Source organism: Kogia breviceps, chromosome 18, assembly GCF_026419965.1.
Source record: "Kogia breviceps isolate mKogBre1 chromosome 18, mKogBre1 haplotype 1, whole genome shotgun sequence".
Taxonomy (NCBI): Eukaryota; Metazoa; Chordata; class Mammalia; order Artiodactyla; family Physeteridae; genus Kogia; species Kogia breviceps.
In genome coordinates this window covers 57,530,178-57,557,909 of record NC_081327.1, presented here as the reverse complement: position 1 = coordinate 57,557,909, position 27,732 = coordinate 57,530,178, and the positions used below count along the sequence as shown (strand labels likewise).

General features: G+C 62.6%; 3 protein-coding genes and 1 long non-coding RNA gene across 6 annotated transcripts; 2 read left to right on the top strand and 2 right to left on the bottom strand.

Annotated features, from left to right (window-relative positions):
• Positions 1 to 875: 875 nt before the first annotated feature.
• On the bottom strand, positions 876 to 2,966 carry LOC136792971 (uncharacterized). The gene is made up of 3 exons (XR_010837627.1): positions 1,756 to 2,966; positions 1,439 to 1,644; positions 876 to 1,196 (listed from the first exon to the last, which is right to left on the bottom strand). It is a non-coding gene; the product is annotated as an uncharacterized lncRNA (long non-coding RNA).
• Positions 2,967 to 3,126: 160 nt separating this feature from the next.
• MVD (mevalonate diphosphate decarboxylase) lies at positions 3,127 to 10,100 on the top strand. Of its 2 annotated transcripts, XM_059045941.2 has the most exons (10): positions 3,127 to 3,273; positions 5,294 to 5,364; positions 5,756 to 5,870; positions 6,149 to 6,295; positions 7,075 to 7,274; positions 7,363 to 7,437; positions 7,551 to 7,769; positions 7,955 to 8,070; positions 8,820 to 8,928; positions 9,442 to 10,100. In XM_059045941.2, the coding sequence occupies exons 1-10, from the start codon at positions 3,204 to 3,206 to the stop codon at positions 9,520 to 9,522; spliced, it is 1,203 nt and encodes a 400-aa protein (XP_058901924.1). In that variant the 5' UTR covers positions 3,127 to 3,203; the 3' UTR covers positions 9,523 to 10,100. The 2 variants fall into 2 exon arrangements, with proteins under 2 accessions (XP_058901924.1, XP_066874542.1); XM_067018441.1 differs by lacking the exon at positions 5,294 to 5,364 and having other exon boundaries at positions 3,149 to 3,273; positions 5,422 to 5,870.
• An 867-nt stretch (positions 10,101 to 10,967) lies between these two features.
• CYBA (cytochrome b-245 alpha chain) lies at positions 10,968 to 18,677 on the top strand. Its single transcript, XM_059045959.2, has 6 exons — positions 10,968 to 11,135; positions 14,784 to 14,853; positions 15,343 to 15,417; positions 15,626 to 15,709; positions 16,209 to 16,290; positions 18,265 to 18,677. Exons 1-6 carry the CDS (start codon positions 11,078 to 11,080, stop codon positions 18,472 to 18,474), a joined length of 579 nt encoding a protein of 192 aa, XP_058901942.1. The 5' UTR covers positions 10,968 to 11,077; the 3' UTR covers positions 18,475 to 18,677.
• Positions 17,296 to 26,640, bottom strand: IL17C (interleukin 17C). Of its 2 annotated transcripts, none has more exons than XM_067018244.1 (4): positions 26,607 to 26,640; positions 22,404 to 22,981; positions 21,786 to 22,120; positions 17,296 to 21,345 (listed from the first exon to the last, which is right to left on the bottom strand). In XM_067018244.1, exons 2-4 carry the CDS (start codon positions 22,788 to 22,790, stop codon positions 21,084 to 21,086), a joined length of 984 nt encoding a protein of 327 aa, XP_066874345.1. In that variant the 5' UTR covers positions 22,791 to 22,981; positions 26,607 to 26,640; the 3' UTR covers positions 17,296 to 21,083. The 2 variants fall into 2 exon arrangements, with proteins under 2 accessions (XP_066874345.1, XP_058901940.2); XM_059045957.2 differs by lacking the exon at positions 26,607 to 26,640 and having other exon boundaries at positions 17,302 to 19,004; positions 21,097 to 21,345; positions 22,404 to 22,473.
• Between the last annotated feature and the right edge of the window lie 1,092 nt (positions 26,641 to 27,732).

The following is a 27,732-nucleotide window of genomic DNA, read 5'->3' as shown; positions in this document are numbered from 1 at the left end:
ATCCTATAGGGTTCCACTTACACGAGGCCCCTGGAGTAGACAAATTCAGACACAGAGAGGAGAAGGGTGGCTGCCAGGGGCTGGAGGCGGGCTGGGCAGTCAGTATTCGGTGGGGACAGAGGCCCAGCTTGGGAAGATCACCGAGCTCTGGAGACGACGGTGCTGACGGCTGCTCAACACGTGTGGGCCCTCACTGCCACTGAACCGCACACTTGAAAATGGTTAAGACGGGAAATTTCACGTTACGTACATTTTACCACGTTTAAAAAAAATGCTCTGAAACAAGACAGGAAACCTGAGGAGGCCTGTGGGAGATGCCCGGGGCTTCCTGGTTGCCCCTCGACCTTGACACTTCAAGCGGACTCCGTTTTCCCTGCACCCACCACCGTGCCTATGAAACACGTTTTAATGGAGCAAATCGGCACATGTGTCTTAAAGCTTCTCCGTCTGGTTTTGCACCCTCGCCATGACCCAACAGGCATTAACCCACACCTCTGTGACAAAAAAAAAAAAAACCCCAGAAAATAGACGCCCTATGATGAGTTTATCTTATACATGCATGTAGACTGACCCTTCAGGAGAGCTGGGGCTCACTGTGTCAGCCTGGGGGGGGTCTACGTCCAGCCCTCTTTCAGGGGGCTTGTTTGTTCAAGGTTCCCCACTACATAAGGGAGCCTTTGCCCACATGCACACAGTCAGGCATTTATGCCCACATGTTCAACCGTGAACATAGTTTACACGATCATAACACTAAGAACATTTAACTGTACGGGGAGGAAGGACTGTGGCAGGGCTGGGAGAGATTTCCTCATTCCTACTTGGTGGTAATCAACAGACACGGTCGAAAATGGAAATAAAGGAAAGAGAGAAAAAAAGAGGGAAAATAAGCAGATTATTTAGAAACACGGAGAAATACGAGAGATTTAAAAGTGGCTGCCTTTGGTGAGCTGGAACCTGGGCGGCGGGTATAGAAGGGGATCTGGTAATTCACTCTCTAAATCACGTACATGTACTTCTGTCTTAGCCTGTTCTGGATGCTACGCCAAACACCACCACAGGCCGGCAGCTTACACAGCTAGCACTGAGCTCTCACAGTTCTGGAGGCTGGAAGTCCAAGATCAAGGTGCAGGCAGATTCAGTGTCGGGTGAGAGCCCCTTCGAGGTTCACGGGTGGTGTCTTCCTGCTGCTTCCTCACCTGGAAGAAGGGGTGAGGAGCTCTGTGGGGTCTCTTTTATGAGGGCTCCATCCCCATGACCTCATCACCCCCAGAGGCCCCCCTCCTAACGCCATCACACTGGGGGGTTAGGTTTCAACATACGAATCTGGGGTGACACGTTCACTCTATAGTAAATATAGAGTGAAGAGCAAATACTTAAATTATAAACCATAAAACTGAAGTTACCCGGGTGCTGTAGGGTGGAGCACCTAGCACAGTACCTGGTGCAGAACAGATGTGTCACGAACGTCTGTGCTGCCCCTCACATCATTGCCACGGCAGAGCATAAATCACTGAGGTTCACGGGTGACCTTTCTTCTGTGGCTCAGAGAACACACCGCGACCGCCGTCCAGAGCAATCCACCAGCAACTCTTCAAAGAAGTTTCAGTGGCTTTGCATGAAACCGAAAAGTGATTCCAAGAAAAACTGAAAATAACAACCATCAGAAACACAGCTGTAAACGCCAGTGAGATACCATTTTTCATGTGTCAGGCAGAGGGGGAGCCGCCGTGCTGGGGAGGGTTCGGGCTCCCTTACTTTGGTGGCTGGGCTTCAATGCTCAAAGGAACTTGCAGAGGAAACTTGCCAAAAGCTATCAACACTGCTTTAGGCACGTCCTGCTGGGCCCAGCAATGCCAATTCCAGGGATTTCTCCGACAGAAGAACTCACACTTGCACAAAAAAGCAGCTTCTGTCCAAAAACTGGTAATAACCCAACTGTCAACCAACAGGGGACACGGTGGACAAGTTATGCCAAGTCTAGATCATCGGAGATGATCTCCAAGAAACACCGAAGGGGAACGAAGCTATTTGCTGATACTTTCAGGAACAGAACTGGGGGCGGGGCAGCACCCAGAGTGGGAGAATTTATATCACATACTCCTGTCTTCACTGACACCTGAATCATTTTAAAGCTAAAAATAAATTTTTACAAAGGGAAGGGGGAAATTGGGAGTTACCGTGTAAGGAATAGAGTTCCAGTTTAAAAAAATGAAAACGTTCCGGAGATGGAGGGTGGGGATGGTTGCCCAGCGATATAAAGATACTTAATGCCATCCAGCTTAAAAGTGGTTAAAATGGGAAAAAAAAGTGGGTAAAACGGTACATTTTACAGCAATAAATGTGGCAACCCATTTCAACCAGGAAAAAAGAATCCTTGCTTATACGGAGCTTAAAAAAGGGGGAACGGGGCTTCCCTGGTGGCGCAGTGGTTGAGAATCTGCCTGCTAATGCAAAGGAACGGGTTCGAGCCCTGGTCTGGGAGGATCCCACATGCCGCGGAGCAACTAGGCCCGTGCGCCACAATTACTGAGCCTGCGCGTCCGGGGCCTGTGCTCCGCAACAAGAGAGGTCGCGATAGTGAGTGGCCCCCGCTTGCCACAACTAGAGAAAGCCCTCGCACAGAAACGAAGACGCAACACAGCAAAAATAAATAAATTAACTAATAAACTCCTACCCCCAGCATCTTCTTGAAAAAAAAGGGGGGGGGGAACGAGGTTTGAAAGCACCTATCTCCGAAGGAGCTCCTCCCTTAGCAGCCCGCCACCCAGGAACTGGTCGCCCAGGGGGTGGCGAGTCTGTGGGAACCCCGGGCGGCGGGCGCCCGCGTCCTGCCGAGCTGAGAGCAGCTTTCACCCAGAGTCTTCGACCGCAGGGACCCGCGCGCTACCAACAGGACTACCGCCACGCGCCTGCGCAAACCCCACGCCTGCGCAGAGCCGGCGCCTGCGCGGACACCGCGCCGGGACAGATCCCCGCGCCTGCGCAGAGCCGGAGCGCGGCCACAGGCCAGCGGGGGCGGGCTCAGCGTCGGCAGTCCATCATCCGATCCCGCTCATTGGCTGAGAGGTGGAGCGTGAACAGGACCCGCCGCTGATTGGGTGGCAGGCGAGCAGGTGGGGCGACGGGGACCAATCGCGGGGCTGGCTGCGGCGCGGCTCGGAAAGGCCTGCTGCCATGAGCTGGAGTCACACTGTTTTTCGGCCATGGCCTCGGAGAAGCGGCTCGAAGTGGTGACCTGCACCGCGCCGGTCAACATCGCGGTCATCAAGTACTGTGAGTGGCGGGCCTCGGGGCGCGGGAATGTAAGGGCCCTGTGGACGGGGAGACTGAGGCTCGGAGGGGCCGGTTTGGGCGGTGGACCGGGTCCTCCGCCCGCGGCAGGTGGGCTGGGCCCTCGTCTGGATGAGATTGTGTGTCCGCGTGCAGGTGTGAGGACCCGCCGCACCCTCCACCCGGCAGGGCAGTGCGATCGCGGAGCTGGGCACCATCTGCAGCCGGGACACCTGGGGGCGCTGTCCTTACGGGACGTCCGTCCCCGCGGGGCTAGACACCGGGAGACACAGTCCATACAGGACGCCCGTCCCCGCGAGGGCTTGGCTCCCATGGTCACGCCCACTCTGCCACCTCCACTTGCTCTCCGAGTCTGTCTTGTTCTAGTCTCAGGAATGCTCCTGGGATTAGCTCTTCTTGCTCACTAGTTTCTGGAGAGTCGCCAGGGTGAATCTTGGAGTCAGTTCTTCTCTCCTGTTCCGCTCCCAGCGTAGAGGGGCCACAGTTTGCTTGGCCATGTGCCCCTTCAAGGCAGCTGGACTGTTTCCAGTTTGGGTCAATTATGAATAACGCTGCCGTAAACTTTTCTGTACAGGTTTTTGTGTGAACATAAGTTTTCATTCTTCTGGATAATAGCCCGGAGTACAGTTGCTGGGCCGTAGATAGGGTGGTTGCATGTTTGGTTTTTTAAAGAAACAAACTTTTCCTGCGTGGCTGTACCATTTCTCATCCCTACCAACAACATATAATGTGTGATCCAACTTTTCCTCATGCGGTGTTGTCACCAGCTGTTATTTTAGCCATTCTGATGGGTGTGTGGTGACATCTCACTGTGGCTTTAGTTTGTGTTCTCCTGCCTCTGAGTGACGTTGAACAGCTTTCCCAGTGCTCACTTGCCCTCTGAGAGTCTTATGAGAAATGTCTCTTTAGGACTTTCGTCCACATTCTAACTGAATTGTCTGCTTTTTACCTTTGAGTTTTGAAAGTTCGCTTTGTATTTTAGATACTCATTCTTGCTGGATGTGTGGTTTGCAGATATTTTCTCCCACCGTGTAGTTTCTCTCTCCATCCTCCTAACAGGGTCTTTCAAAGGGCTGAAGTTGTTAAAAGGGCCCAGTGAGTCATCTTCTCCATCCTTGGTACCAGGTCAGACACGTCTTTCCTAGTCCTACGTCCTGAAGAGTGTTAAAGTTTTTTCCTAAACGTTGTAGGGTTTTACGTTTTAAATCGAAGTCTGTGGTTCATTCTGAGTGATTTTTTTCTGTCCAAGGTCTGAGATGTGGGGCTCAGCTCTGCTCAGTGGTGGATGTCCAGTCACCCAGCAGTGTTTTCAGAAGAGGCTGCGCCTCCTCCAAGGAGCTGCTTTTGCACTTTTGTCAGAAACAAGTTGGGCGTGTTTATGGGGGATCCTTCTGGACTTTCCTGTATTACCTACCAGGATTCATCTTTCTTGTGTCCCGTAACTGTCTGCCACCCCAAAGACCCTGCACAAAAGTGCAGCACCTGTGCCTAACAATGGATTTGAAATTTTGGACTTTCTGGAAGGTTTCCTGTGTTTGCTGTGATATGACAGGAGTGGAAGTGCTCAGCGGAAGTGGGGGGAATGCTGTCTCCAGGGGGTACAAACAGGGAGATTTGAAGAGTTTTCAGTAACTGGGGCTCCTTCTGTTTGGGAGGAAAAGGCAAGGGCCTTATAATCCGAGCACTCAGCACCTGGTAGGCACTCCAAGGCTAGTGGTTGAGTGAGTGAAAGACGAAACAGAAGCAGTGAAGCAAGTGGTCCAGCCCTGCTCTCAGGAGCTAAGTGAAGTGGGGGAGCAATCCAGGAGGGCTTCCTGAAGGTGGGGGCACAGCAGGAAGAGGACTTAGATTGTGCAGTGAGAGAGCAGGGTCCAGGCAGCTGGGGAGCTGTGGGGTGGCAGTGGGGGTGGGGAGGGGTGGGGCGTTGGTGGGCAGGAGCAACAGTGCGCCAGTCTGCTGGGCTGGGACACTGACTGGCTTTGCCGTGGGCCATGTGTTCCAGGGGGAAAGCGAGATGAGGAGCTGATCCTGCCCATCAACTCCTCTCTGAGCGTCACGTTGCACCAGGATCAGGTGAGCCTGGGCTGGCGATACACACCAAAAAAATATTTACAAAACCTTTGTTTACAGACGGTGGCAGTAAATCCCCAGCCAAGGAGTGCTGTGCGTCCCATCACCCGCTGTGAGGAGTGCTCAGCGCACAGGCATGCACACGCCTGGCCCCCTCCTAGCAGGTCCTGCCCGGCATCCTCTGCCAGGAGATGGGAGCATGGGCCGCGCCTTGGGTAGTGGACGCCCATGGGGTGTTCCCACCGCCCGAGCCCGGCCCACCTTGGCCTCCACCTCCAGCAAGGCCACTGCCCTGAGTGGGCGCCCAGGAGGGACCGAGGCCGGAAAGGCCCCCACAGAGAGGGGTGCTTGACCGATGCCTGCCACTCAGCAGGACCTGCACTTTCTTTCCCAGTTAAAAACCACCACAACGGCCGCCATCAGCAGGGACTTCACAGAGGACCGGATCTGGCTGAACGGCCGGGAGGAGGACGTGGAGCAGCCGCGCCTCCAGGCCTGCCTGAGGGAGAGTGAGTGGGGGCCCCGGGGATGCCGGGGTCAGGCCAGGCCTGCTCCTTCCCCCATGCCCCCTCCTCGCGCTGGGCGGGTCTGAGTGCACAGACGGCGCCGCCGCCGCCACCCCCCGCCCCCCGTACCTCCCACGCCCCAGGGGCCGCGGACACCCGTCGGCACAGCTGGGTCTGGGCCTGGGGCCTGGGGTCTCCCGGGACGGAGGTCTGCATGCAGAGCTCGGACAGAGGCCGGTCCCCGCCGTGCCGACCCGCCACGCTGTCCCCTGTCCCCGCAGTCCGTCGCCTGGCCCGCAAGAGGAGAAGCGACGGCCGTGAGGACCCGCTGCCCCTCAGCCTCAGCTACAAGGTGCACGTGGCCTCGGTGAACAACTTCCCCACGGCTGCAGGCCTGGCCTCCTCAGCGGCGGGCTACGCCTGCCTAGGTGGGTGCCCGGGATGGGTCCCAGTGCTGTGCCCCGGGCATCGAGCCGTGGCCTTGGCTGTGTCACACGTCTGAACGCTGAGTTCCGTGTCTAGGACCCTGTGCGTGATAGAACGCCCCTCAAACTGGCTTAAATTAAGTGGGGACGATTTCTTGGCTTACATAGCAGAATCCCAAGGGCGGTGGCCAGCTCCAGGCTCTTGGACGGCCTACCGGGAACCCATCTCTCCCTCTGGATCTCTGCTCTGCCCTCCTCTCCTTTGGCTCACTCTCCAGCAGGGACCCTCACCCCCGAGCTGGGGGCAAAGGCACTTAACCACAGAGTTGGGCAGCTGAGTCACGTCCTCCATGTAGCCTGAGACCAGCGGGCCAGGCTGCGTCGGGGGCAGACGGCCTGCCTCGTTGGACCCCCAGGTCCGCATCCTGGCATCAGACCCTTGACCAGTTCTGGCCCTGTGCCCAGCGCTGCCAGCAGCGCCAGACGTGCACACTTTTTGCCCTCTGTGCCCTGGGCCCCGCCCCAAACAGCACCCCTCAGAGCTTCTCAGAGAAGCTTTCTCCGGCCCCTCGGCACACAGGCCTCCCAGTCCCCGGGGGGCATCCCCACCCGCCCGCCAGAGCCCCCCGCGGAGGCTGAGCGCACGAGCACGTGGGTGCTGGATGCCAGCCGTGGAGCTGGGGGCCGAGCCTCCGTCCCCCCGGTGCCCCCTCCCGTGGCAATGAGCGCAGGCCAGCGCCCCTCCAGCCTGTGCGAGCCTCCCCGCCCCATCCTGCCCGCAGCGTACACCCTGGCCCGGGTCTACGGCGTGGAGGGCGACCTGTCGGAAGTGGCCCGCAGGGGCTCGGGCAGCGCCTGCCGCAGCCTGTACGGCGGCTTCGTGGAGTGGCAGATGGGGGAGCGGGCCGACGGGAAGGACAGCGTCGCCCGCCAGGTGGCGCCCGAGTCACACTGGCCGGAGCTCCGTGTCCTCATCCTCGTGGTGAGAGGGAGGGCCAAGCTGGGGGCGGGCGGGCCTCCCCAGCTCCCGGGGCCGCGGGCGTGGCGCAGACCTCCCTCCCTCGCCGCAGGTGAGCCCCGAGAGGAAGCCGACGGGCAGCACGGCGGGCATGCGGACCAGCGTGGAGACCAGCGCCCTGCTCAGGGTGAGGCCGCGGCCGGCTGGGCGGGTGGCTCCCGGGGCGCTCGGAAGCCGGGCCCCGTGGCTCCGTGGCTCCGCGGCTCCGCTCGGCTCACGCAGAGGCCGCCTGCCTTGCAGTTCCGGGCCGAGGCGCTGGTGCCGGCGCGCATGGCCGAGATGACGCGCTGCGTCAGGGAGCGCGACTTCCAGGCCTTCGGCCAGCTGACCATGAAGGACAGCAACCAGCTCCACGCCACCTGCCTGGACACCTTCCCGCCCATCTCCTACCTCAGCGACACGTCCCGGCGCGTCATCCACCTGGTGCACCGCTTCAACGCGCACCACGGCCGGACCAAGGCGGGTGCGGGGCTGGGGCGCCCCGGGCCGTGGGCCGCCCGTGCCGGGGCTTCACGGAGCCCGCTGCTCGGGGGCCGCGTCTCCCTCTCGCTCTCGTTTGCTCGCGCGGCCCCCACCCTCGTGCTGAGCGGGCGGCCTGCAGAGGCACTAGGAGCTGGTCTGAGCGTCTGATCCCGTGGTTCCAGGCGGCGTACACGTTTGACGCGGGCGCCAACGCTGTGATCTTCACCCTGGAAGACACCGTGGCCGAGTTTGTGGCTGCCGTGAGGCACAGCTTCCCCCCCGAGCTGAACGGAGACAGGTGAGTTGTGGGCCCCCTCCTGGGAGGCCACGCGTGCCTCTGTGTGGCCGCGGACGCTTCTCCGCTCAGCCCCGGGGGCACACACGTGCCGCCCGCAGCTCCTGTGACGGCAGGGCGTCTGGATTTCTTCCTCGCCGCTGTTTAAGGGACCCAGTTCTCGGTGAGGGGACGCCTGCCCGCTGGGGGCGCGGGCAGCGTGGGTGGGGCCCTTGGATCTGTCACCCAGCGGGGGCGGTGCCGCTGCTGGTGGGAGGAGCTGGCTGCTACCTTCCACAGCACGTGGGACCGGCCCCACGACCGGGGACTCATCGCCCTGGTCAGCCCGGGGGAGTCTGTGGGTTTAAGCACCGCCCCGAGCGTCAGCTGAGGCCTTTTCTTCTTAAGCTGTGTCTCCCAACCGGCGCAGCAGCAGCAGCCGCGGGCCAGGGTGGAGGCGGCTCCAAAGCCTCGTGGAGGTTTCCCGAAACCCTCCCCTCAGCGACGGCGCCAGGCCCTCGGCGTTCCCGCCCGGCGTCTGTGTGCCTGGTGAACGCTCGTAACGTAAACCCACCATTTAACCGCTTTGAGGTGTACGGCCGAGGCGTTAAGAACATGCTGCGCACCCTTGTCCGTCAGCCCCAGAGGCCCCGACGCCGTCGGTAGCCACGACCTCCCGCCCCCGGCGGCCGCTTCGTGTTCCGCCCTGGATCTGCCCGTTCCGCCCACGCCACATCGCTGCCCTCCCCGTCCAGTCTTGCCTTGTCTCCTAGGTTTGTGAAGGGGCTGCCCGTGGAGCCTGTCCTGCTCTCGGACGAGCTTAAGGCTGCGCTGGGTGCGGACCCCACCCCCGGCGGCGTCAAATACATCATTGCCACTCGGGTGAGTCCTGGCCGCACACGCACGTGCCCCGCGGGCTCGGCCCCAGAGCATCCAGCCCCAGCGTGTCCCGGCGGGAGGGACAGTAGCGGAGCCGTGAACCTGCTCCTTGGTTTCAAAGCACCTGGTGTTTCCCTCGTCATCGCTCACTCACAGTGGACGTTTAAGGATGCAGGCGGTGTACGGGGCGGTGCTCCCAGGCTGAGGGGAGGGGAGGGGGGGGCTGGAATGTGGGGACCCCCAGAACAGATCAGGGTCCCCGCTCGAGTGGCCGGGCCGGGATTTCCGCCACATCCGTCCAATTCCCAGACCCGTGACCTGTGCACCCAGCCCTTGGCCTCTACCGTCCACCCTAGGACTTGCTGTCCACCCCAGGTCTGCCCGGACGGACCGAGGCTGTGCTGGAGGATTGGGCCCTGGGCCCGGCGTCACCAAGAGGGTGTCATCTGACTGGCACTTCCTGGAAGGAAGTCGCTCCCTGTCCCCTGCCCTGACGTTGATTCCTCAACCCCCTAGGTGGGACCTGGGCCTCAAGTCCTGGATGACCCTGGCGCTCACCTCCTGGGTCCCGATGGTCTGCTGAAGGCAGCCGCCTGACCGCCTCCTCGACGGAGCCCTGGCCGCCGCTGGGAGAAGGGGCCGCTTTGCTGGGACTGGGAACCGGACGTGGCGGCTACCCGGCCACGCTTGTTGGGGTTTGTGGGTGGCCGCCTGGCTCCGGGCCGGGCGGTGTGCTGTGGCCCAGTTGGACAGTGGGGTGACGCCTGCAGGTGCCCAGACGGTCAGGAGCAGGGTCCCCCAGGTGCCTCACCTTTCCCCGACCTGCGTCCAGCACCTTGCTGAGATGGGAGCCTGGCTCCGGGTCCAAGCACTGGGGGACCGAATCGGCCAGCATCGCCAGTAAAGGGCTCTGGCCCTGAACTCGGGGGTCACCCCCACTGCCCCCGACCGCAGCTTGACCACTGGAGATGACGGCGTGTCAGGGGTCCCCCCGCGGAGCTGGAGCACGGGCCACCGCACAGGGTGCAACCTCAGGACACCCCCGTGAAGTGCCCCGCCTGACCCTGAGCTCAGGCCCCCGAGTGGGTACAGGGCGTCTTCACAAAAAGACCAGTGTTGTGTCTGTGGGGACGGGGGAGCAGCGCCCAGGCCGCAGTAAAGGCAGTTCGAGGACAGTGCCTGGCGTGCTTTCTCCTGGTCCAGGCAGAGCTCACCGAGGGGGCTGGGAGGGCACGGCGGGAGGCGGGGCTGGGGACTCCCCAGCCCGCCCTCTGTTGCCCAGCCACATATGCGGTGCTCAGCTGACCCTGCCCCACGCCATGGCCACGACCGTAGTGGCCGTGGTCACTCAGGCTGACAGGCTGGGGACGCGGTTTGGGCCTGGCTCTAAGCTCCGTCCAGGAAGGGAGCAGGGAAGCTGCGTTGCGGGCAGGAGCCCCTACTCAGCCCGAAGCTGTGGGTCTGCAACCAGAGCCCTCCCTCCAAGGGAGCTTCTCCATTCCTCCGAGCTGAGCGACCTCACCTCATCCCTCCCCATTGTCCTAACCCAGCTGCGGGGAGGAGGGGGAGGGCATCTGAGCTCTCTGACCTTGACCCTGAAGCGGGGGGGTCAGAGGAGGGAGGTGACAGGACAGGGCCCAGCACCCCTGCATTCTGGGTTTTCCCAGAAGCTCCCACACTCTCACCACCACCCCTCCCAAATTAGTCTCTGAGCAAAGGGTTGCCTGCAGAGACCACACCTGTCCACAGCTGCACTAGCCCAGGGCCCGATGAGGCGGAGGCTGGGCCTGCGCTGACCTCCGGGGAGGGAGCCTCGCGAGGCTCAGGGGTCCTGGCTTGTAGCCCCGCCTCCACTCGAGTCCACCGCGGCCGAGCTGGCTGGGTCTGCACGGAGGAAGGCCTGGGCTGGCCTTCCTGGTAGGGCCGCTTTCTGAGCTCCAGGGCCCAGGCTCTCGTGACGGGGGTGGGGGACGAGGCTCCTGGGAGTGCCGGGACCCCACCTGCCGCCTGGGGAACCGGGGCTGGGGCGGGGCCAGCGGCGGGGCGGGGCCGGGCGGCGCCGGAACTCGGGGAACTCGAGGCGGGAGGCAGACGGAGCTCTGGGGACGCGGGGTCCGAAGGGCCTGAGCCGTGTCCGAGCCGGGTCGTCACCATGAGGCAGATCGAGTGGGCCATGTGGGCCAACGAGCAGGCGCTGGCTTCCGGCCTGAGTGAGTGGGGGGCTGCTGCACTGGGGGCGGGGCTGCAGCGGCAGCCCGGGCTGGGGAAGTGGGGGCCTGGAGACCTCAGGCTATGGCCGAGGAAAGGGGGAGGGGGCAGGCTGGAGAGGGGGCGGGCGAGGGTCCTGCGGAGCCAGAGACCCTGGGCTGCAGGCCAGGAAGTTGGAACTGAAGCCTGGGGGTGGGAGCCCCAAGACTGAAGACTCCAGCGGGAAGGAGTCTGGGGGCCTGTGTTGGGAGAAGGCAGCAGCCTCCGAGCGGAGCCTTGGGGCTGGGGAAGGGGATCCGGGGCCCTCCTGTCCCTGCAGACCCGTGCACACCCACACCCCTGTCCCTTCACTCCCCCACCCCCACCCCCCAAAAGAGGAAGTTACAGTCGGGGAAGAAGCGTTTGCCTCCGGTGGTTTCCGGAGAGTCATCGCCCCGCAGGGTTGGGAAAACCTGGCGTGACCCACCCCTGCCTGAACGGGCCCCTCCTGCCCCGGGGGTCCTGGCGTGTGGAGGTGGGCTCCTCCTGTCTCCTGGCCTTGGACTTGGCCCATGGGGGGCGACCGCTCTGTCTCTGGGGCCCAGCCCTGAGTCTGCTCAGAAGGCCATTGCACAAGGCGGCTGGAAACAGCCCATGTGACCTCCTCCCACCCAGCTCCCTGGGGCTGCTTCTGGGGAGGGACGGCGCCGTCACCCTGCCGCCCTGCGCTCACGGGGCGCGGAAGCCCGGGCCGTACAGACTCAGGAACCTCTCAGGAAGCGGCGGGGCCTGAAGCAAGAAGAAGCCGCTCGCGCCCAGTCCGAGTGGGCGGGTGGGAGGACTGGGGGATATGGTGATGAGGGTCTCGGCCCACCACCGATTACCTGGGACCCACCCTGAGGCCCCCAGCCCCATCCTGGGGACTGGAGGAGCCAGCGAAGCTGGGTGGGGAGGGGAGCACTGTCAGGTCGCGTTTGGGGAGGTGGGCAGCTTTGGGGCACGGGCCCCAAGACCTGTGTCCAGGCCCCCTTCTGGCATCTGAGTGGCTGAGAACTCAGTGGGTCAGTACCTGGCTCTCCTCGCCTCTGCCCAGAGCTGTCCTCTCCCCCCACCATCCCCCCTCCCTCCACCATCCCCCCCTGCAATGACTACGGCTCAGCTTCCTCCACCATCAAAAAGGGCGGTTTGTCAGAAGGTCTCCCGTCTGGCTCCAAATTCCTCCTTTTGCTGACTTTTCCTCCTGATTCAGTACTAACTACAGCCCTCCGGGCTGACCAGGCCCGGCCCCGTGAGCATCGTGGCACGTGGGCCCTTTTTATTGCAGAAAGTCCCAGCTAATCAGACCATGTCCCCTCGATTCCACCCCCGGCCCTCCAGTCCTCTGGGGCCCACCTACCCTGGCCTCTGCGGAAGCGGCTTCTTCCTGAAGCCCACCTCTCAGCCCACGTCCACCTGCTCAGAGAAGTCTTTGCAGCGCACACAGCCTGACGTCGCCAGCACCTCTGCCCACGTTCAGCTGGTTCACCACTAGCTGAAGTTTCCATCCCCATCGTGAGACCACAGCCCCATGGGAGCTGAGGCTCTTGCTGATGATGGAGGCTCAGGCCAAGGAAATTACACCCCCAGATCGAGCGGACATGGTGCTGCCTGAATGCAGAGGAAATGTCCCTTCCCTCCTCCAGCGCAGGGAGGTGCTGAGAGCACAGCAAGCGTGAATATGAACGTAACGGAGCCTGACATCAGCGGAAGATGATGAGGGTTCAGGGGCCGAAGGGAGGGGCGCCAAGAGTCAGGGCTTTTACCAGGTGAGATTCTGAGGCCAGAGCCGGGAAGAAACAGACCAAAAGATCATCCCCCGCCCCCCCCTGCAAGGAATTGTGCCATCTGCCACTGGAGCCTGGACAAAGAAAGTCTCGAATGAGACAAAACAGCTGGAAACTCAGGCCTGTACTGCACATGGCCGGGGGGCTGCCCTCCCCCACCCTGTGCCACAGGGCCCACTGACCAGGAAGTTCAGGTCACCGGAAAGAACTACTGAAGGATATGCTCCAGTGAGAGTGAAGCTGGATCCAGAGAGAAGGAGGGCAGTACCAGTGTGAAGACACTGTAAATAATTAATCATCGTGGGTAACTTGGGGTGAGACTGAAGTTAAACCTTCTAAAGTCCACATGTGGTTCAGGAGGAGGAATTTTTTTTTTTTTTTGGCTGCGCCATGGGGCATTGGGATCTTAGTTCCCCAACCAGGGATTGAACCCGTGCCCCCTGCATTGGAGATGCAGAGTCTTGACCACTGCACTGCCAGGGGAAGTCCCAGAAAGAGGAATTTTTAAATTAAAGTTTGATCAAGTCAGCAGAAGGCAGGAGAAGCAACAAAAAAAGCTAGTTCAAGAGAAAACACAAGTAAGATAGCAAAGTAAGTTATCTGCAATCACAGTCAATAAAAGGTGTTAAATTCACTATCAGAAAAAAAAAATTCACTATCAGATTGCTTAAACTATAAAGAATTTAGCTCTATCAGCTTACTCATTATAGCCCAAGACCCGAAGCAACTGACAAGTCCCAAAGACAGGAGAATGGATAAATAAATGGTGGTGGATTCACACAGTAGGAAAACGCCCAACAAGACAGAGTGAGCTGGAGCTCCGTGCAAACCACCGCAGGAAGGGCCTGGACAAACCTTCGGCTCGGCGGAAGGGAGCCATCGGATAACCTTCTGGGGTGGCGGGGATCTTGATGCCGGTGGAGGTCACGTGGGGGGTCACACATGTAAAAAGTCTGTGCACTTTATGTAATAATTATACCTCAATAAACGACTGGAAATCCTGGGGATGGTTGGTGGTGACGGTGCCACAACAACGTGAATGTGCTTCACGCCACTGAGCTGTTCACTGATTTTACCGCGATAGAAAAAAACAATTACTGGGGGGGAAAGACAGAGATACGCTTGCTCGCGGCAGGCGCACCCAGAGCTGCAGGTAAAGGGCCCACTCAGAACCGGTAGGAGTATCAGCCTCAGACAAAACACACGAATGGGGTCGTCCAGGACACCCCCAGCCGGGAGAGAACGTCCACGCAGCCGGTACAAAGTCAGCAACCAACAGTGCAGTCTTTAAACGCATCGAGCAAACACTCAGCGTGGTGAGGGTCAGGGGCCTGGGGAGTGTGTCCAGGCTGGAGCCCGGGCCTTTCCTCTCCCACACATCCCTCAGCGGCTCCTCGGCCCCCTCCCTGGCTCAAATGCTGCTTCCCAGGGGAAGGCGCCCCGACCCCCATGCCTGCAGCCAGGGGCTGCACCCACCCGGGCCCCCTTCCTGGGCTAACACGGTGGCGGATCGGCGGCCCCTCTGGGGGAGGGGAGCACAGGGCGGGGGGCCGGAGCCCCCGCGGGGAGGGGGAGGGGAGCACAGGGCGGGGGGCCGGAGCCCCCGCGGGGAGGGAGTGGGGGACGGGGAGCACAGGGCGGGGGGCCGGAGCCCCCGCGGGGAGGGGGTGGGGGACGGGGAGCACAGGGCGGGGGGCCGGAGCCCCCGCGGGGAGGGGGTGGGGGAGGGGAGCACAGGGCGGGGGGGCCGGAGCCCCCGCGGGGAGGGGGAGGGGAGCACAGGGCGGGGGGCCGGAGCCCCCGCGGGGAGGGGGTGGGGCTCCCACTAACCTGCTTCTCTGTCCACAGTCCTCATCACCGGGGGCATCGTGGCCACGGCCGGCCAGTTCGCCCAGTGGTACCTGGGCACATACTCCATGTATCCTCCCGCTGCACAACCCAGGTCGGGCCGGGGGCGTAGAGAGGCCGCTGCCCCTGGAAGGCAGGAGGGGCTCAGAGCAGGGAGGTGACAGACCCACCGGGCCGGGCCCTGGCGGGGTGGGAGGCGTCAGTGCCCCCTGAGGGTGGCACTGAGGCCTCGGGAATGCTCAGGATCTCCTCCACACCCCCGTCTACCGGCCACCCTCCCTGGCCGGCCGGGCCTATCCACGAGTGGACCAGGTCCCCACTTCCCCCCGCCAGCCCGGCTGTTACAGGCTCTCTGGAGGCCAAGGCAGGCGTGGGGGGAGGGAGGGCACAGGACAGCAAAGAAGGCAGCAAAGTGGCCAGAGCTACGGGGATGCCGCGCAGCTGTTTCCCAGCTGTGTGACCTCAGGCAGCGGCCGCACCTCTCTCTTTTCTCACCAGCAAAGGGGGCTCACTGCAGCCCCTCAGGCTGGGCTGGGCTGTTCCTTAACCGCAGCTTCAGTGCGGCAGGTGTGTTGATCTGCCTGCTGGAGTACCCCCGGGGGAAGAGGAGAAAGGGCTCCACCATGGAGAGGTGGTGAGTCTCCCCTCCCCTGCTCTGGGGGCCTCCCCAGGAGCTGTAACCACGGAGGACCCTGGCCCTGTCCCCAGCGCCAGCCCACTCGGTGTCTGCCAGGCACCGAGCCCCCGGAGCCCTGGGAGGAAGGCCGGGCGCCCTGGGCCGGGGTGGGCGGTGGGGTGTGCTGAGCCGGACGCGGTCTGTCTCCCCTCCCTCCTCTGCGTAGCGGACAGAAGTACCTGACCAGAGTGGTGAAGGCGTTCGGGCCCCTCTCCAGCAACTACTACATCCGGGCCTTCCTGCACCTTGGGTGAGTCTCTGCCCCCTTGGGATCACCAGGGCCGCCGGCACAGGACTGCGGGGGTCGAGTCAGGCCCCTCCCGGGCTCTGCCAGAGCTTCCCTAAATCTGTATCCGTCACTACTTATAGGGCAACGATTCACCCCAAGCTGGTAGCTTAAGTCAGGAATAATCAGGGTTCCGGGGTTGACTGGGCTCAGCTAGGCGGTTCTGCTCGGCCGCCCCACAACGAGTCTGGTGGTCGCTGCCGGGGAGACCGCCGGGCGCAGCGCCTCTGCAACTGCTTGGGCCTCCTCCCTGGGCGGTGGCTGGGGGCCCAGGGCGCTGCCCCTGTGCAAACCGGGCAGAGAACAGCTCCGGGGCCGGGGTTAGAAGCCCAGCCTGGGCAGCACTGGTCATCTCCTCCGCTCAAGGTCCTGGGGGCTTTGCCCTGAGATCCTGTGGTCTCTGACCAAGGCCTGGGGCTGCAGACCCCCTCTGACTGTCTTCCGTCCCCCACCCCCTCCCCAGGCTGTCGGTACCTGCCGGCTTCCTGCTCGCCACCATCCTGGGTACGGCCTGCCTGGCCATCGCAAGCAGCATCTACCTGCTGGTGAGTCGTCCTCCGCGGTCAGCCCCGCTGGTCCTTGGCAGCCTCGGCCCCGTGGCTGGCCCTGCAGGCCGAGCCCATGTCCTTGCTCACGTCGTGGGGACAGTTGCAATGTAGCCTCCATTTTGGCCCATCTAACGTGCTAGCCGTTCCCCTGCGTCCTCTGTAACCTGCGCTGCACACCTGCGAGGTGGGAGGCGGGGCCCCCGCTTCACAGACAAGCGGCGGAAGCTCAGAGGCGGGACGTGGCTGGCCCAGGTCACACGGCCGGCGGGCCCGGCCTCGATTGGGATCCGTTGCTCAAAGGTTTCTCATCCAGTTTGGGTTGCTGTCAGGAGCACTTCCCGGGGAGCTCGTGAGCCGGGCAGATGCCACGTGCAAAACCCTTGGGGCTGGGTTTGCCTGGAGTCCCGGTTACGCAAAGGGCCCCTTGGCAGTCAGGCTGCACGAGGCCACCTTTACAGCAGGGCAGGGGGTGGTCGGGGCGGGGCGGAGGCCCCACCTGGCGCAGGCTGCCGGATGCTGGCTGTCCTCCTGCGCGTGGTGCCCCTGACCCGCCGAGCCGCGGCTCCAACCCAGCCACGGCCGACAGCTTCCGTCAGGCCGGCAGGGCTTGGTGATTCTGCCCTGATCGCTCCACTGATTACGAGTCGGCCGCCTCCTCATTCGCTGCAGCTGTCTGAGTGCTTCTCCGCTGCCTGTTCAGATCTTTCGCCCATTTTTCTATCGGGCTTTTGTCTTGTTCTCGTTAGTTTGCAGGAATGTCATGTGTATTTTAATTGTGAATCCTTTGTAAGTTTTAGCCATTGTGGATACTTCCTCCTTCTCTATTAAGGTTCTAACTTTGTCCATGAATTCTTCACTGAGCAGAAGTCTTGTCTGTCTGATATATTTATTTGCTTTATGGTTTGTGCTTTTTAAAAAATGGCTTTCCCTGCCCGTATGCCATATTTTCCTGCATTCTCTTTCTTCAACTTTCTAGTTTTACGTTCTGGGATAGAGTGTTCTAGTTTTTTGGGGTTTTTTTTCTCTCAGTTAATTTATTTTTTGGCTGCGTTGGGTCTTCGTTGCTGCACACGGGCTTTTCTCTAGTTGCGGCGAGCGGGGGCTACTCTTCGTTGTGTTGCGCGGGCTTCTCATTGCGGTGGCTTCTCTTGTTGTGGAGCACGGGCTCTAGGTGTGCGGGCTCAGTAGATGTGGCACTCAGGCTCAGTAGTTGTGGCGCACGGACTTAGCTGCCCTGCGGCATCTTCCTGGACCAGTGCTCGAACCCGTGTCCCCTGCACTGGCAGGCAGATTCTTAACCACTGCGCCACCAGGGAAGTCCCAGTGTTCTAGTTTTTAACTTAGGAGCTGTGATTATAGAAATTTACTTTATTCTTATGCTTCATAAAGTATATGCTGTCACATATTTTTTTTATCAGTTAACGTATTAGGGGCTACAAAATGAAAGATACACATTCTCAGGTCCACTTGGCCTGTGGCCCTGGAGTCTGCGTTTCAGCAAATTCCCTGGGCTGTGCACTCTTCCTCCTCAACACCCCTGGGCCCCTGGCCTCCCTGGCCACCGTCCTGGGCCTCTCTCCACCCCCCTCACCCAGAGCTGCTGGCCTCAGTTCAGCATAATGGCCACTCGGGCCTGGGCTCCTGTCCTGCTCCTGGCCCTCAGTCCCTGGCAGGAAGGCTTGTCTTGGGCCGTGCACCTGGAAGCTGCCTCCAGGGGGTCTTTCAGGAGCCCCGGGGTTCAGCACCCCTCACCCTTGTGGGGCCCCTTGTGTTGTGGTGAAATAGCTGGGTTCTGTGTGGCCTCAGCCCCATCAAATAACCTCTCTGAGCTCCAGTCCCCTCAGGTCTCACTGAATTCGGTCATGTCCTGGCTCCTGGCGGGGGTGGGGGAGCACAGGGGTGAGGAGGCGGTTTGGCGGGGCGGGGGTGGCCCGGGAGGACCCCCCAGCCCAGCCCCTCCATGTCCTGCAGGCGGCTATCCGCGGGGAGCAGTGGACCCCCATTGAGACCAAGCCCAAGGAGCGGCCGCAGGTGGGGGGTACCATCAAGCAGCCGCCCGGCAACCCCCCGCCCCGGCCCCCGGCCGAGGCCCGCAAGAAGCCGAGCGAAGAGGAGGGGGCAGGGGTCCCTGTGGGTGGCCCCCAGGAAAACCCCATGCCGGTGACTGATGAGGTCGTGTGACCAGGGCCCCGAGCCACTCCCGTCCCGCCAAAGCTTCAAGGGCTCCTCCTGCAGACGGGTGGGGGTGGGCGGCCCCCAGCCCGGGGCACCCCCTTTTCTGCAGACTCCTTTGGGTTCACCGGTAAGAGGGCTGCCATCTTCCTCACTGGTACTGGGATCTCAGTGCATCGCCTGTTCCACGAAACACGTGTCTGGAATTCCAAGTGTTTGTTTTCCTACTCTGGAAAAGAACGTCTCAGGTCTGGGGGGAGGGCGTGCATGTCCCCCCGGCTCCCTGACCTGCTAGGACTCACCTGCCGGAGCACCCCTCGGACCACCCTGGGGCCGATGTGCTGTGGGCAAGGTGCCCACTGGGGACTTCCGCTCCAGCCACGTTGCCGAAGTTGTTACCAAAGCAAACTTGGGTCCGCTCACCCACGCACAGTGAAGCCAGTCTGCTGACTCGCGTTGTGGTGAAGGCAGGTGCAGGGTTTATTGCAGGCACCAAGCCAGGAGTCCAGGCAGCTCGTGTTCAAAAGACCCCCAACTCCCTGGCGGTTTTCAGGGAAAGGTTTTTAAAGACAGAGTGAGGGAGGGAGGGCGGGGGAGTACTCAGTGGGTGAGTGAACACCAAGTGGGTTTGGTAACACATACACAGCCACACACCATATGTGCCCCCCTCGCACACGCCGCACACACCCCACACTAGCCGTGGCGGGGCCAGGAGCCCCTGTGGCCCCCAAAGCTTTGCCTGGCTTCAGCTCACAGCCCGGCCCGGGGAGCCCCTTCCTTCCCCGGCACCCACGCCCCCAAAGTCTGGAAAAGCCCTTCAATCGCGCGCCTCCTGCTCTCATGCTTTCAGCACTGGGGGTCTCTAGGGGCCTCTGGCCTGGAGGGCACAGTGCCGGCCAGCCCACACTCTTCGTCTTCGGCAGAAATCCAGGCGGCCCACCGTTCCTCCGCCCCCATCCCAGGCCACTCCCAGCGCTGCCCTGTCCCGTCCAGTTCCCGGCTCGGAGCCCACAGGCTCCCACAGCCCAGGACGGACACTGTCTCCGGCCCCCCGCCCCCATCTGCTCTGGCCCTGGTCGCCCCACCCACTGGGCTCCAGCCACCCTGACCCCCGGGCACAGGCCGGCCACCTTCTCAGCCTCTGCACAGGCCATCCCCTCTGCCTGGAGCACCGGGCCCTGGATGGCCACTCAGGTGGTTCTCAGGTGGCCTCCACGGCAGCCCCTCTCCCTTCCCAGGTCCCCTCGCCACCAAGCGGCCCAGGGCTTCGCTGCCGGTGCCGTGGTTGTCGGTCACCCAGGGGGCAGGCGGGGAGCTATCCGTTTTGTTCACTGCTCTGATCCCAGTCCTGGGCGCATGGCAGAAACTCAGTAAGTGCTGACTGAAGACTCCTTCCAAGCTCAAGGTAAAGGTTACCTCCTCCGGGCAGCCTTCTGAGACCCCTCCCCTCTTCCTGGGCCTTACACACAGTAGGTGTCAATCAGCAGGTGAGAGTGGCAGGGGCGCGCAGACAACGGCCCTGGAGCCCCCGGCCCTTAGCGCTGACGTGCGTCATAGGTGTGGGCACTGAGGCCCCAAAGCGGGCATCGTAGCTGACCCAGAACTGCGGAAGGAGGCCATGCACTCCTGGGCCCCTAAACTCATTGCCCCAAAACGTGCTCCGATCCAGGGCCTTCTGTCGTGATAGGTCAGGTGGTTCTCAGGTGGCTGGCGGGGTGCCTGAGCTGGGAGGTGCCCGTTAGCTTGGCTGCCCCTCGTCTGGCAGGTCACCCGTGGTGGACAGAAGCCCAAGGGGCTGTCCAGAGCTGCCTGGGCCTCTGCTGGTGTTGGGGGAGCATGACTCAGCCAGGCTACAAAGACGTGTCCCCCTGAGCGGACCCCCCGGGAAGTCACCCCAGGACACGTGTCCATGGGATAGGGAGGTAGTCCCCAGGGGCCACACCCACGTCTGTGGGTAGAGGGTGGGCTTTGGGAACGAGTCCCATCGCCAGCCCGGGAGCTACTGCATGGCCAGCGGGGCACGCTTGGGCTCCACTCTGTGTTAAAACATAGCCCCGCCCCACCCTGGGTGCACCTGGGTCCACGCGTAGACCTTCCTAGAAGGACACACCATGACCTGGGCCAGTGGCTGCTCCGGGGGGACCAGCTGGGTGTTGACGACCGGGCAGCGTAGAGGGTGAGAGAGCGGCTTCACCCACTGCCCTCTGTGCCGGCCACGGTCCTGTTTACCAGCGAGACAACGCGTATTCACCCGTAAAATAAATAGCTGTTTCAGAAACACAGGGGTGCTTGTTCCTCCCAGGGGGCTGGGGTGAGGGGAGCCCAGGGGGCCAGGAAGTGGAGGTGGCCATCAGAACACCTCTTCCCTTTTCTGTAGGTGTTTTAGCAAGTTCTGGAAGAGTGAGAATGCTCCTTCTAGCCCAGCTGTTTGTTGTCAAAGGATAAACTGCATCTCGAGCTGGGGGCTGCCCAGCACAGGGTCAGCCCGCAGGCACCGGGGACGGGGCCCTTCCCAGGCCAGATCTCAAAGCAGAGGCCTGGAGCCTCGCTACCTGCCCGGGGCCCCAGGGGGGCACATAAATAACCGATAAATACACATAAATAAGAGAGGCCGGTGATCACCGGGCCGACCTGGGCAGGACACAGGTGCAGCCCACGGGCACTCGGATGAACTCGGTGTGGAAGGTGAAGGCCCCGGGCGTGGGCACCCCCGCCGCATCCCGGGAGCAGGGCCGACGGCGCAGCACCGGGAGGCTCTGGGCCAGCGGCACCGAGTTGAGCGCGGCCGTCTCGCGGCCCGTCTTGGCGCTGATGCAGCCCCTGCACAGGCACTCGGCGAAGGCCAGCTTCTGGGGGTAGCGGCTCTCGTCCGTGTCCACGCTGCGGGACAGGCGGGGTGTCAGAGAGCCCGGGCAGGCGCCCCCCTTCCCTGCCCGCGGCCCCACGGCTGCCCCACGCGCTCAGGGCGGCTCTGGGCCGCAGGGCGGGAGGTGTGGGGCGCTGGGAGGGTTTGGCACGCGGCTGGTGCCCAGGAAGTGAGACTGCGTGTGCCCCACGGCCCTCCCAGAGCCCAGAAGCACCCCCTCTCTCCCTGCCAGTCCCAGCCCCACCCCTGCAAAGACTCAAATGGGGGCCCCCCAGATTTTCCCAGGGGGACCCTGGTGTCTGAGGTCTGGGCTGAGGTCTGAGACACAGCGAGGACCGGCTCGCAGGGGAGCCTTGACCTCCCCGTGGTGGGGCGGGCCGGCCGGAAGCCAGCAGGTGAGAGCGCTGAGGCTCAGGGGGCCCGGGGGCGGGGGCCCGGGGAGGCCCGCTCTCACCGGTATCTCCAGGGCGAGATGGAGCGCTGGTGGACGTCAGCTTCCAGCACCTCCTCAGGCTGCAGCACACGGCACTGGTCCCCGGCCGGGGGCCCCGCGCGCCGGCTCCTGCGGCCCGCCGCCTCCAGGCCGGACACCAGCGCCACCGGCAACGCCTGCTCCCACTTGGCCGCTCGAGCCAGCAGGTGGGGAGGGGCGAGGCCCAGGGGCAGCTCCTCCGCCGAGTAGCAGCGCGGGGTCCCGGCGGTGTGGGTGCGGGCCCCCGCCCGGGGTGGGGGGCTGTGGTGAGCCAGGCTGGTGGGCAGCCAGAGCAGGAGCAGGAGGGCAGGGAGGAGCTGGTGGAAGAGGCGGCGGGTGGTCAGCGGTGCCCAGGGGAGGGGGGCCCGCACCGCCGCCCACGGGCTCGACTCCGTGTGGGAAGTGGGCGGGGGGCGGAGCCTCCCTCTACAGCTGGGGAAACGGAGGCCCGCAGGGGCCTGGACTCCTGCGTCCCGGCTCCCCTTTGCCCCCAGATTTGGGCGGCCTCCTGGACCCTACGGCAACGTCCCCAGCCTGGGTGTCGGGCGGCAGGCCGGGCGGCACCGTCCAGGTGGGAGGGCGGGGAGAGGAGCGGCTCACCATCGCAGCGGGGGCTGGGGGCTGGGCTCCGGGCTCCGCGGCGGCGCACCCGGCGGCCCCGGCGTACCCGGTGGCTGCCCTGGCTGCAGCCGGCTTGCGGCGCCCTTTATACGTCGGGCCACACCTGGGGAAAATCCGGCCCCTCCCTCCTCGGGAAGGGCGTGGCCACGCTTCCTCCTCCCTCCCCTCCAGGACAGGGTGGACCCGCTCCTCCCTCCTCTCCCCAACCTCCAGGGACCCTACCCTAGGCCAAGCGCTTGCAAAGGGGCTCAGAACGGTCTTTCCTGTGTGACAGGAGCTCTCGGAACCTTCTCTAAGTGCCAAGTCCCGACCACTTGTACGTTTTTGCTGTTTGGACCTGGTGACCTGAGGCGAGAGCTTGCTCATTTTGCGCTGCTGCCCAGTCCTCCACCAGGGTTTTCTCCCGTCCCCTCCTCCTGCCACGTGGGGAGGGGTTCCAGAAGGGACCGGGGCGGCTGGGGGCCAGCGAGCACCTTCAGGATTCTCTGCTGGGCTTCTGTGGTTTCAGTCGACAAAAGTGCAAGTCTGAGGTGGAGGGCGTGACGATGCCCTGGAACCTTTAAAGGGAAGGCGCTCTAAGAAGCTTTCTAAGGAGGCCCCCGGAGCCCACCTGCACCAACTCCGTGCTGCTGGTGAGGGTTCTGGGGGTGCCTTCGTTATCCTAAAAGGGAGACGGTTTAGGGCCAGATCCTGCCAAGTTTTGAATGCTGAGGCTTGGATGCCATGCTGGCGAGGGCCCGTCTGCCCTGGCCCTCTCGAATCGGTATAAAATGTCCCGCTGAGGAGGGCCTGGGCGTGGAGGACGGAGTCAACCTGCCTTCGGGGTTTCCTCACCTGCTGGCAGGAGCCAGAATGTACACCACGAAGGGGCCAGTGTGACTCCGACTCTGGAGGCACAGCCTCGGTGGACAGGAAGGCCCCTAAGGGGGGATGGAGAAGGCGGCGGTACGCCGGGGCCCTCCCAGGACCTCCAGCGGGCAGTGTGTGCCTCGGGGCCCCGAGTCCGCCCGCCCTCCCGGCCTCGGCCTGGAGGAAACGTTCCCACAGCGGGCATCGCGCCACGGCTGACCTCCCGGCTTCTTTCCGACCGATGGATGGACAGACATGTTGAGGCCCCAGGGCTGCTCCTGCCTCTACTACACCCCTGCCCGTGGCCATCCACCCTCTGCCTGCACACGTCCTGCGGCAGGGAGCTCACCACCTGTATTCATCTCCTGGGGCGGCCGTAACAAAGTGCCCCCAAATGAGGGGCTTAAAACAACAGAAGTTTATTCGCTCACGGTCTGGAGGCCAGAAGCCCCGAGTCAAAGTGTCAGCAGGGCGGGTCCCTTCCGGGGTCTCTGAGAGGGAATCCTTGCTGCCTCTCCCAGCCTCTGGCGGCTCCTGGCAATCCTTGGGGCCCCGGGCTGTAAACGCACCAGTGCAGCCTCTGCCTCCCTCCCACGTGGCCTCTCGCCATGTGTCTCTCGTCTCTGTACCTTCTTCAGACATTCACCTACCCAAGATGATCTCATCAAGAGCCTGACCTTAAGCACAGCTGCAGAGATCCTTTTCCCAGATAAAGGCACATTCTTCCCAGGCACTGGGGCTAGGCCCTCAACATAGTTTCGGGGGACACAATTGAGCCCCTTCCACCTTCCACCGGGACAGAAGCTCAGGTCCAGAGAAAGACCCTTCTTTGGCTGAGATGAGGCCTGCCTCATTGCAGGGCACCCAGGGCCTCAGAAATCCCAGTCCCTCCTGCCTCGACCCCAAAGGTAGTGTGAGCCCCTCCAGGGCAGAGACACAGTGCAGTGGACCTGCCCCGTCCCCAGGCGTGGAGCTGCCCTCGCAGAGTGAGGGGAGGGGGCACCCATGCCTGGCACTGGCCCCTAGGGGAGGAAATCCAAGGGGAAGTGGCCTTGCCTTCGTTGGAGTGGGGTCCCCCGCAAAGGATCTTCGGAAGTGAAAGGCTCAGGGGTCCCTACGCCACGGGGGCTGAGCTCCAGCATTTTCTGTGTCTTTGGGCGGGCAAGTCGGGGACAAACCCTGGGGCCAGGCCTCGCGCCTCCTCCCTCACTACCACCCCGAGCTGTTTTGTATGCACCGGTGGCCTGCCTGGCGCCAGGGTCCCAGGCACCCACGGAAGGACAGGGCGGAGCCCAGCAGTGCCTCATTGCTGCGGGCGGCTGAGGCATGTACACCGGTACAGGGTTAGGCAATACTGGAAAGGCAGCTGCAGGAGGAAGGCTGGAGGACGTCCTGGAGGAGGCGCCCTGGATGGCTCCGGCCCTCAAACCACACCCACATCTCTGCCCCCAGACCACACCCATTCAACCAAGCTCCCAAGCCCCCCTGCCTGGAGAGATGCAGAAAGGGGATGGAGGGGCACAGAGTGGGGGTGGGGTGGGGGGGGATGGAGGTAGGGGAGGAGGGGTGGATGGAGACAGGCACAGAGATCTAGGGAGACTCAGACAAATGCAGAGACCACAGATGGAAGGCAGGGCAGGAAGGCAGAAACACAGGAGCCACAGGGACACTCACCAGGGCCAGTCCCTCTGAGCGCCTCTGGGGTGGCCCTGCCTGTGGCTCGGAGCCCTTGCAGCCTTGGCTGGACCGGAGCAGCCCAAGTGGGCCTGGGCTGGGGATGTGGCCTGCAGGAGGGGTTTGCTCCAGGCCCTGCCAGCTCCAGGCTCGAAGTTCTCCCCCATCCTAGAGGGAAGCCCAGCGGCAGGCCCCAGTCCCGTCTGTGAAGTGGGGGTGGCAATGCCCTCTCCCGCTTCCCTCCTGTGGCGGGGCCTTCTCGACCACGGGGCCCCAGGCAGCCCTGCCCACAGTCAACCTAGGACAGACACAGCCCAGTTTTCTCACGCCCCCAAAACTTTGCACCGTCAGGAACGACCTCTTCACTTCATGCTTGTCCACGGCCCCTCAAGGGCTGGCTGCCCGGGGCAGGGGTCCCTGCCCATTGACCCAGGGCCTGAGCCCCCTCCCGTCCAGCTCCTCCTGCCGATGGAGGCTGACTGCTGTCCTCAGGGGCTCACACGCCCGCAGGGGCTGAGGCGCTGGCTGAACTGTCACGGGGGGCGGAGCTGGACGGTTGGCAGAGAGCGAGAGGAGGGTGGAGGCCCAGGCCTTGAGGGAACCGGGGGCACAGGGCTGGCGCTGCGGGGAGGGGACTGGCAGCGGCTGGAAATCACCAGCAGGTGTAAGAAACCCACAGGAACTTAATTTTCGCTGAACTGAGCTGCCCCGCTAGCTCACTGTATTCACTCGGTGGAGATGCTACTTCACATTTGAGTTAGGAAAGTTATAAACTGAAAAAATGAAATCTTTTTTTTTTTTTTTTTTTTTTTTTTTACCTGTTCAAGAGCAAGAGGAGGAGAGACAGGAACACTCGAAGCTGGAGAGTGCCTGGGCCTGGGGAGGGCGGCCCGAGGGGTGCGGCTTCCCTCAAGACGAGGAGGGTTGGTATGAGAAAACGCAGAAGGGCCGAGGCTGGGCTTTCTGCCTTTGCTTTACACTCGGGGAAAGCACACCAAAGTTTCCCCGAGGAGGCCAGCTCCAGGACAGCACTGGCGCAGCGGACAGGGGAAGGCCTGAGGGGACGGGGCAGGCCTGGCCTGAGCTGGGAGAGGAAGGGTGAGGTGCAGCTGGGTCACAGTTCCAGGAACAGGAAGCAGTGCATGCAAAGGCCCGGGCTGGGAAGGAGGAATGCAAACAGGCAGGGGAGGGGCTCGGTCGGTAGGGGTCTGCAGCTGTGGAGGAGGAGGGCTGGAGGGAGGGGCAGGGGTCAGCAGGCAGGAAAGAATCTTGAGGAGCTGGGAATCACTCCCACCTTTGCATGTTAACCGCCTGGCAGGGCCTCAGCCCTCACGTCCCCTGGGGGGCAAAGATGCTGAGAACCCATTATACCACAGAGCCTCCCTTTTCCCACATGCCTGGCCTGGAATGTTCTTTCCACTAGACCTGGGGGAGAGTTGGCTCGGGGTGTGACTCTCACCCCTCCCAGGACACACCCCTGCCCCCAGATGGCAAATGGCAAGCTGCTAGTTTAAACCCAGCTCCGGTCCAGGGGACCCAGGGCCGTAGGTCCAACCCAGGCGCGGGAAGCCAGGTCAGCCCAGCCCTTTGGCACAGGAGCTGGCTGGTCAGCCGGGCCAGGGGGTGGCGTGCTGACACCTGCGTGGGGGACTCGCTCACCTGCGGGCTCCTGGCTTCAGAGGCCATCACTGCTCGGCTGGTTCGTGCGGCCCAGCGGCTGGGGTGCAGAATGCAGGGACAGGCTGTCACCCAAGGTGTCCTGGATTCTGGTTCTGCCTCCTTGAAGGCTGCCCTTCGGAGAATGGGAGTTCCCTCTGCACCTGGCTTTGACCCGAGGGCAAATCAGATAAGACTTGAGAAATTGCCCAGACACAGTATTGAGGCCAGTGACGCAAGAAGCATCGAGTGTGCTGTGCTGTGGGGCGGGCGTGGACTGCACTGCAGACAGTCCACGCAGGGGCTTCCCTGGTGGCGCAGTGGTTGAAAATCCGCCTGCCGGTGCGGGGGACACGGGTTCGTGCCCCGGTCCAGGAGGATCCCACAGGCCGCGGAGTGGCTGGGCCCGTGGGCCATGGCCGCTGAGCCTGCGTGTCTGGAGCCTGTGCTCCGCGACAGGAGAGGCCACAGCAGTGAGAGGCCCACGTACCCCCACACACACACACACAGAGTCCACGCAGGAGGCCCTGTGGCGTGGCACTGGCTCCCAGCTGGCTCTCCTGTCCCACAGGTCAGTGGCTACGCAGCCTTGGGACAGAGCACCCGGTAACTGAATGTAGCCTCAGTGTCATGACCCCAGGCCAGAGCCCCAGGCCGTGGCCTCCTGACAGCCCAGAGCAGGGCTCTGGGAAGCATGTCGCGTGCCAAGGACTAACGGCACTTGGTTTAAAGTTAAGTCACCCGAGAGCAGAGGTGCCGATGGGGGGAGCAGGAGGGGTCACTCCCAGGGCCTGGCACCACTCTGCAAGTTCAATCCACAGGGAAGTTCAATCCCCCGCTCCAGTGGTCTTGGTCCTGCTGGGAGGAGAGCAGGGGCTGAGGAGGGCACTGCAGGCGGCAGCTCTCAGGCTCGAGGACAGCCTTTCCCAGCCTGCAGAGAGTGAGACAGCACCACGGTCCTGGCTGGGGCGTCTCACGCTCAGACACCCACACGTCCGAGTGGGGTCCAACCGTGTGTTGAGGCACTGAGTGGAGAACTGGCTTTCGGGCTGGGGTCACCTCTCCGGCTCAGGGCCCACTGCTGGGGAAGGTGGGCTCTCGCTCAGGCGGAGATCTCGGTGTTCAGGAA

Bases quoted from the DNA above. Each gene is read 5' to 3' on its own strand.
- MVD (XM_059045941.2), top strand. From the start codon at position 3,204: ATGGCCTCGGAGAAGCGGCTCGAAGTGGTGACCTGCACCGCGCCGGTC. The intron at 7,770-7,954 runs GCGGGTGCGGGG...CCGTGGTTCCAG, and splicing joins CGCACCACGGCCGGACCAAG to GCGGCGTACACGTTTGACGC. The intron at 8,071-8,819 runs GTGAGTTGTGGG...CTTGTCTCCTAG, and splicing joins CCCGAGCTGAACGGAGACAG to GTTTGTGAAGGGGCTGCCCG.
- CYBA (XM_059045959.2), top strand. From the start codon at position 11,078: ATGAGGCAGATCGAGTGGGCCATGTGGGCCAACGAGCAGGCGCTGGCT. The intron at 11,136-14,783 runs GTGAGTGGGGGG...CTCTGTCCACAG, and splicing joins GGCGCTGGCTTCCGGCCTGA to TCCTCATCACCGGGGGCATC. The intron at 15,418-15,625 runs GTGAGTCTCCCC...TCCTCTGCGTAG, and splicing joins GGCTCCACCATGGAGAGGTG to CGGACAGAAGTACCTGACCA.
- IL17C (XM_067018244.1), bottom strand. From the start codon at position 22,790: ATGAGCAAGCTCTCGCCTCAGGTCACCAGGTCCAAACAGCAAAAACGT. The intron at 22,121-22,403 runs GTGAGCCGCTCC...CTCTTCCACCAG, and splicing joins CCCCAGCCCCCGCTGCGATG to CTCCTCCCTGCCCTCCTGCT. The intron at 21,346-21,785 runs GTGAGAGCGGGC...CCTGTCCCGCAG, and splicing joins ATCTCGCCCTGGAGATACCG to CGTGGACACGGACGAGAGCC.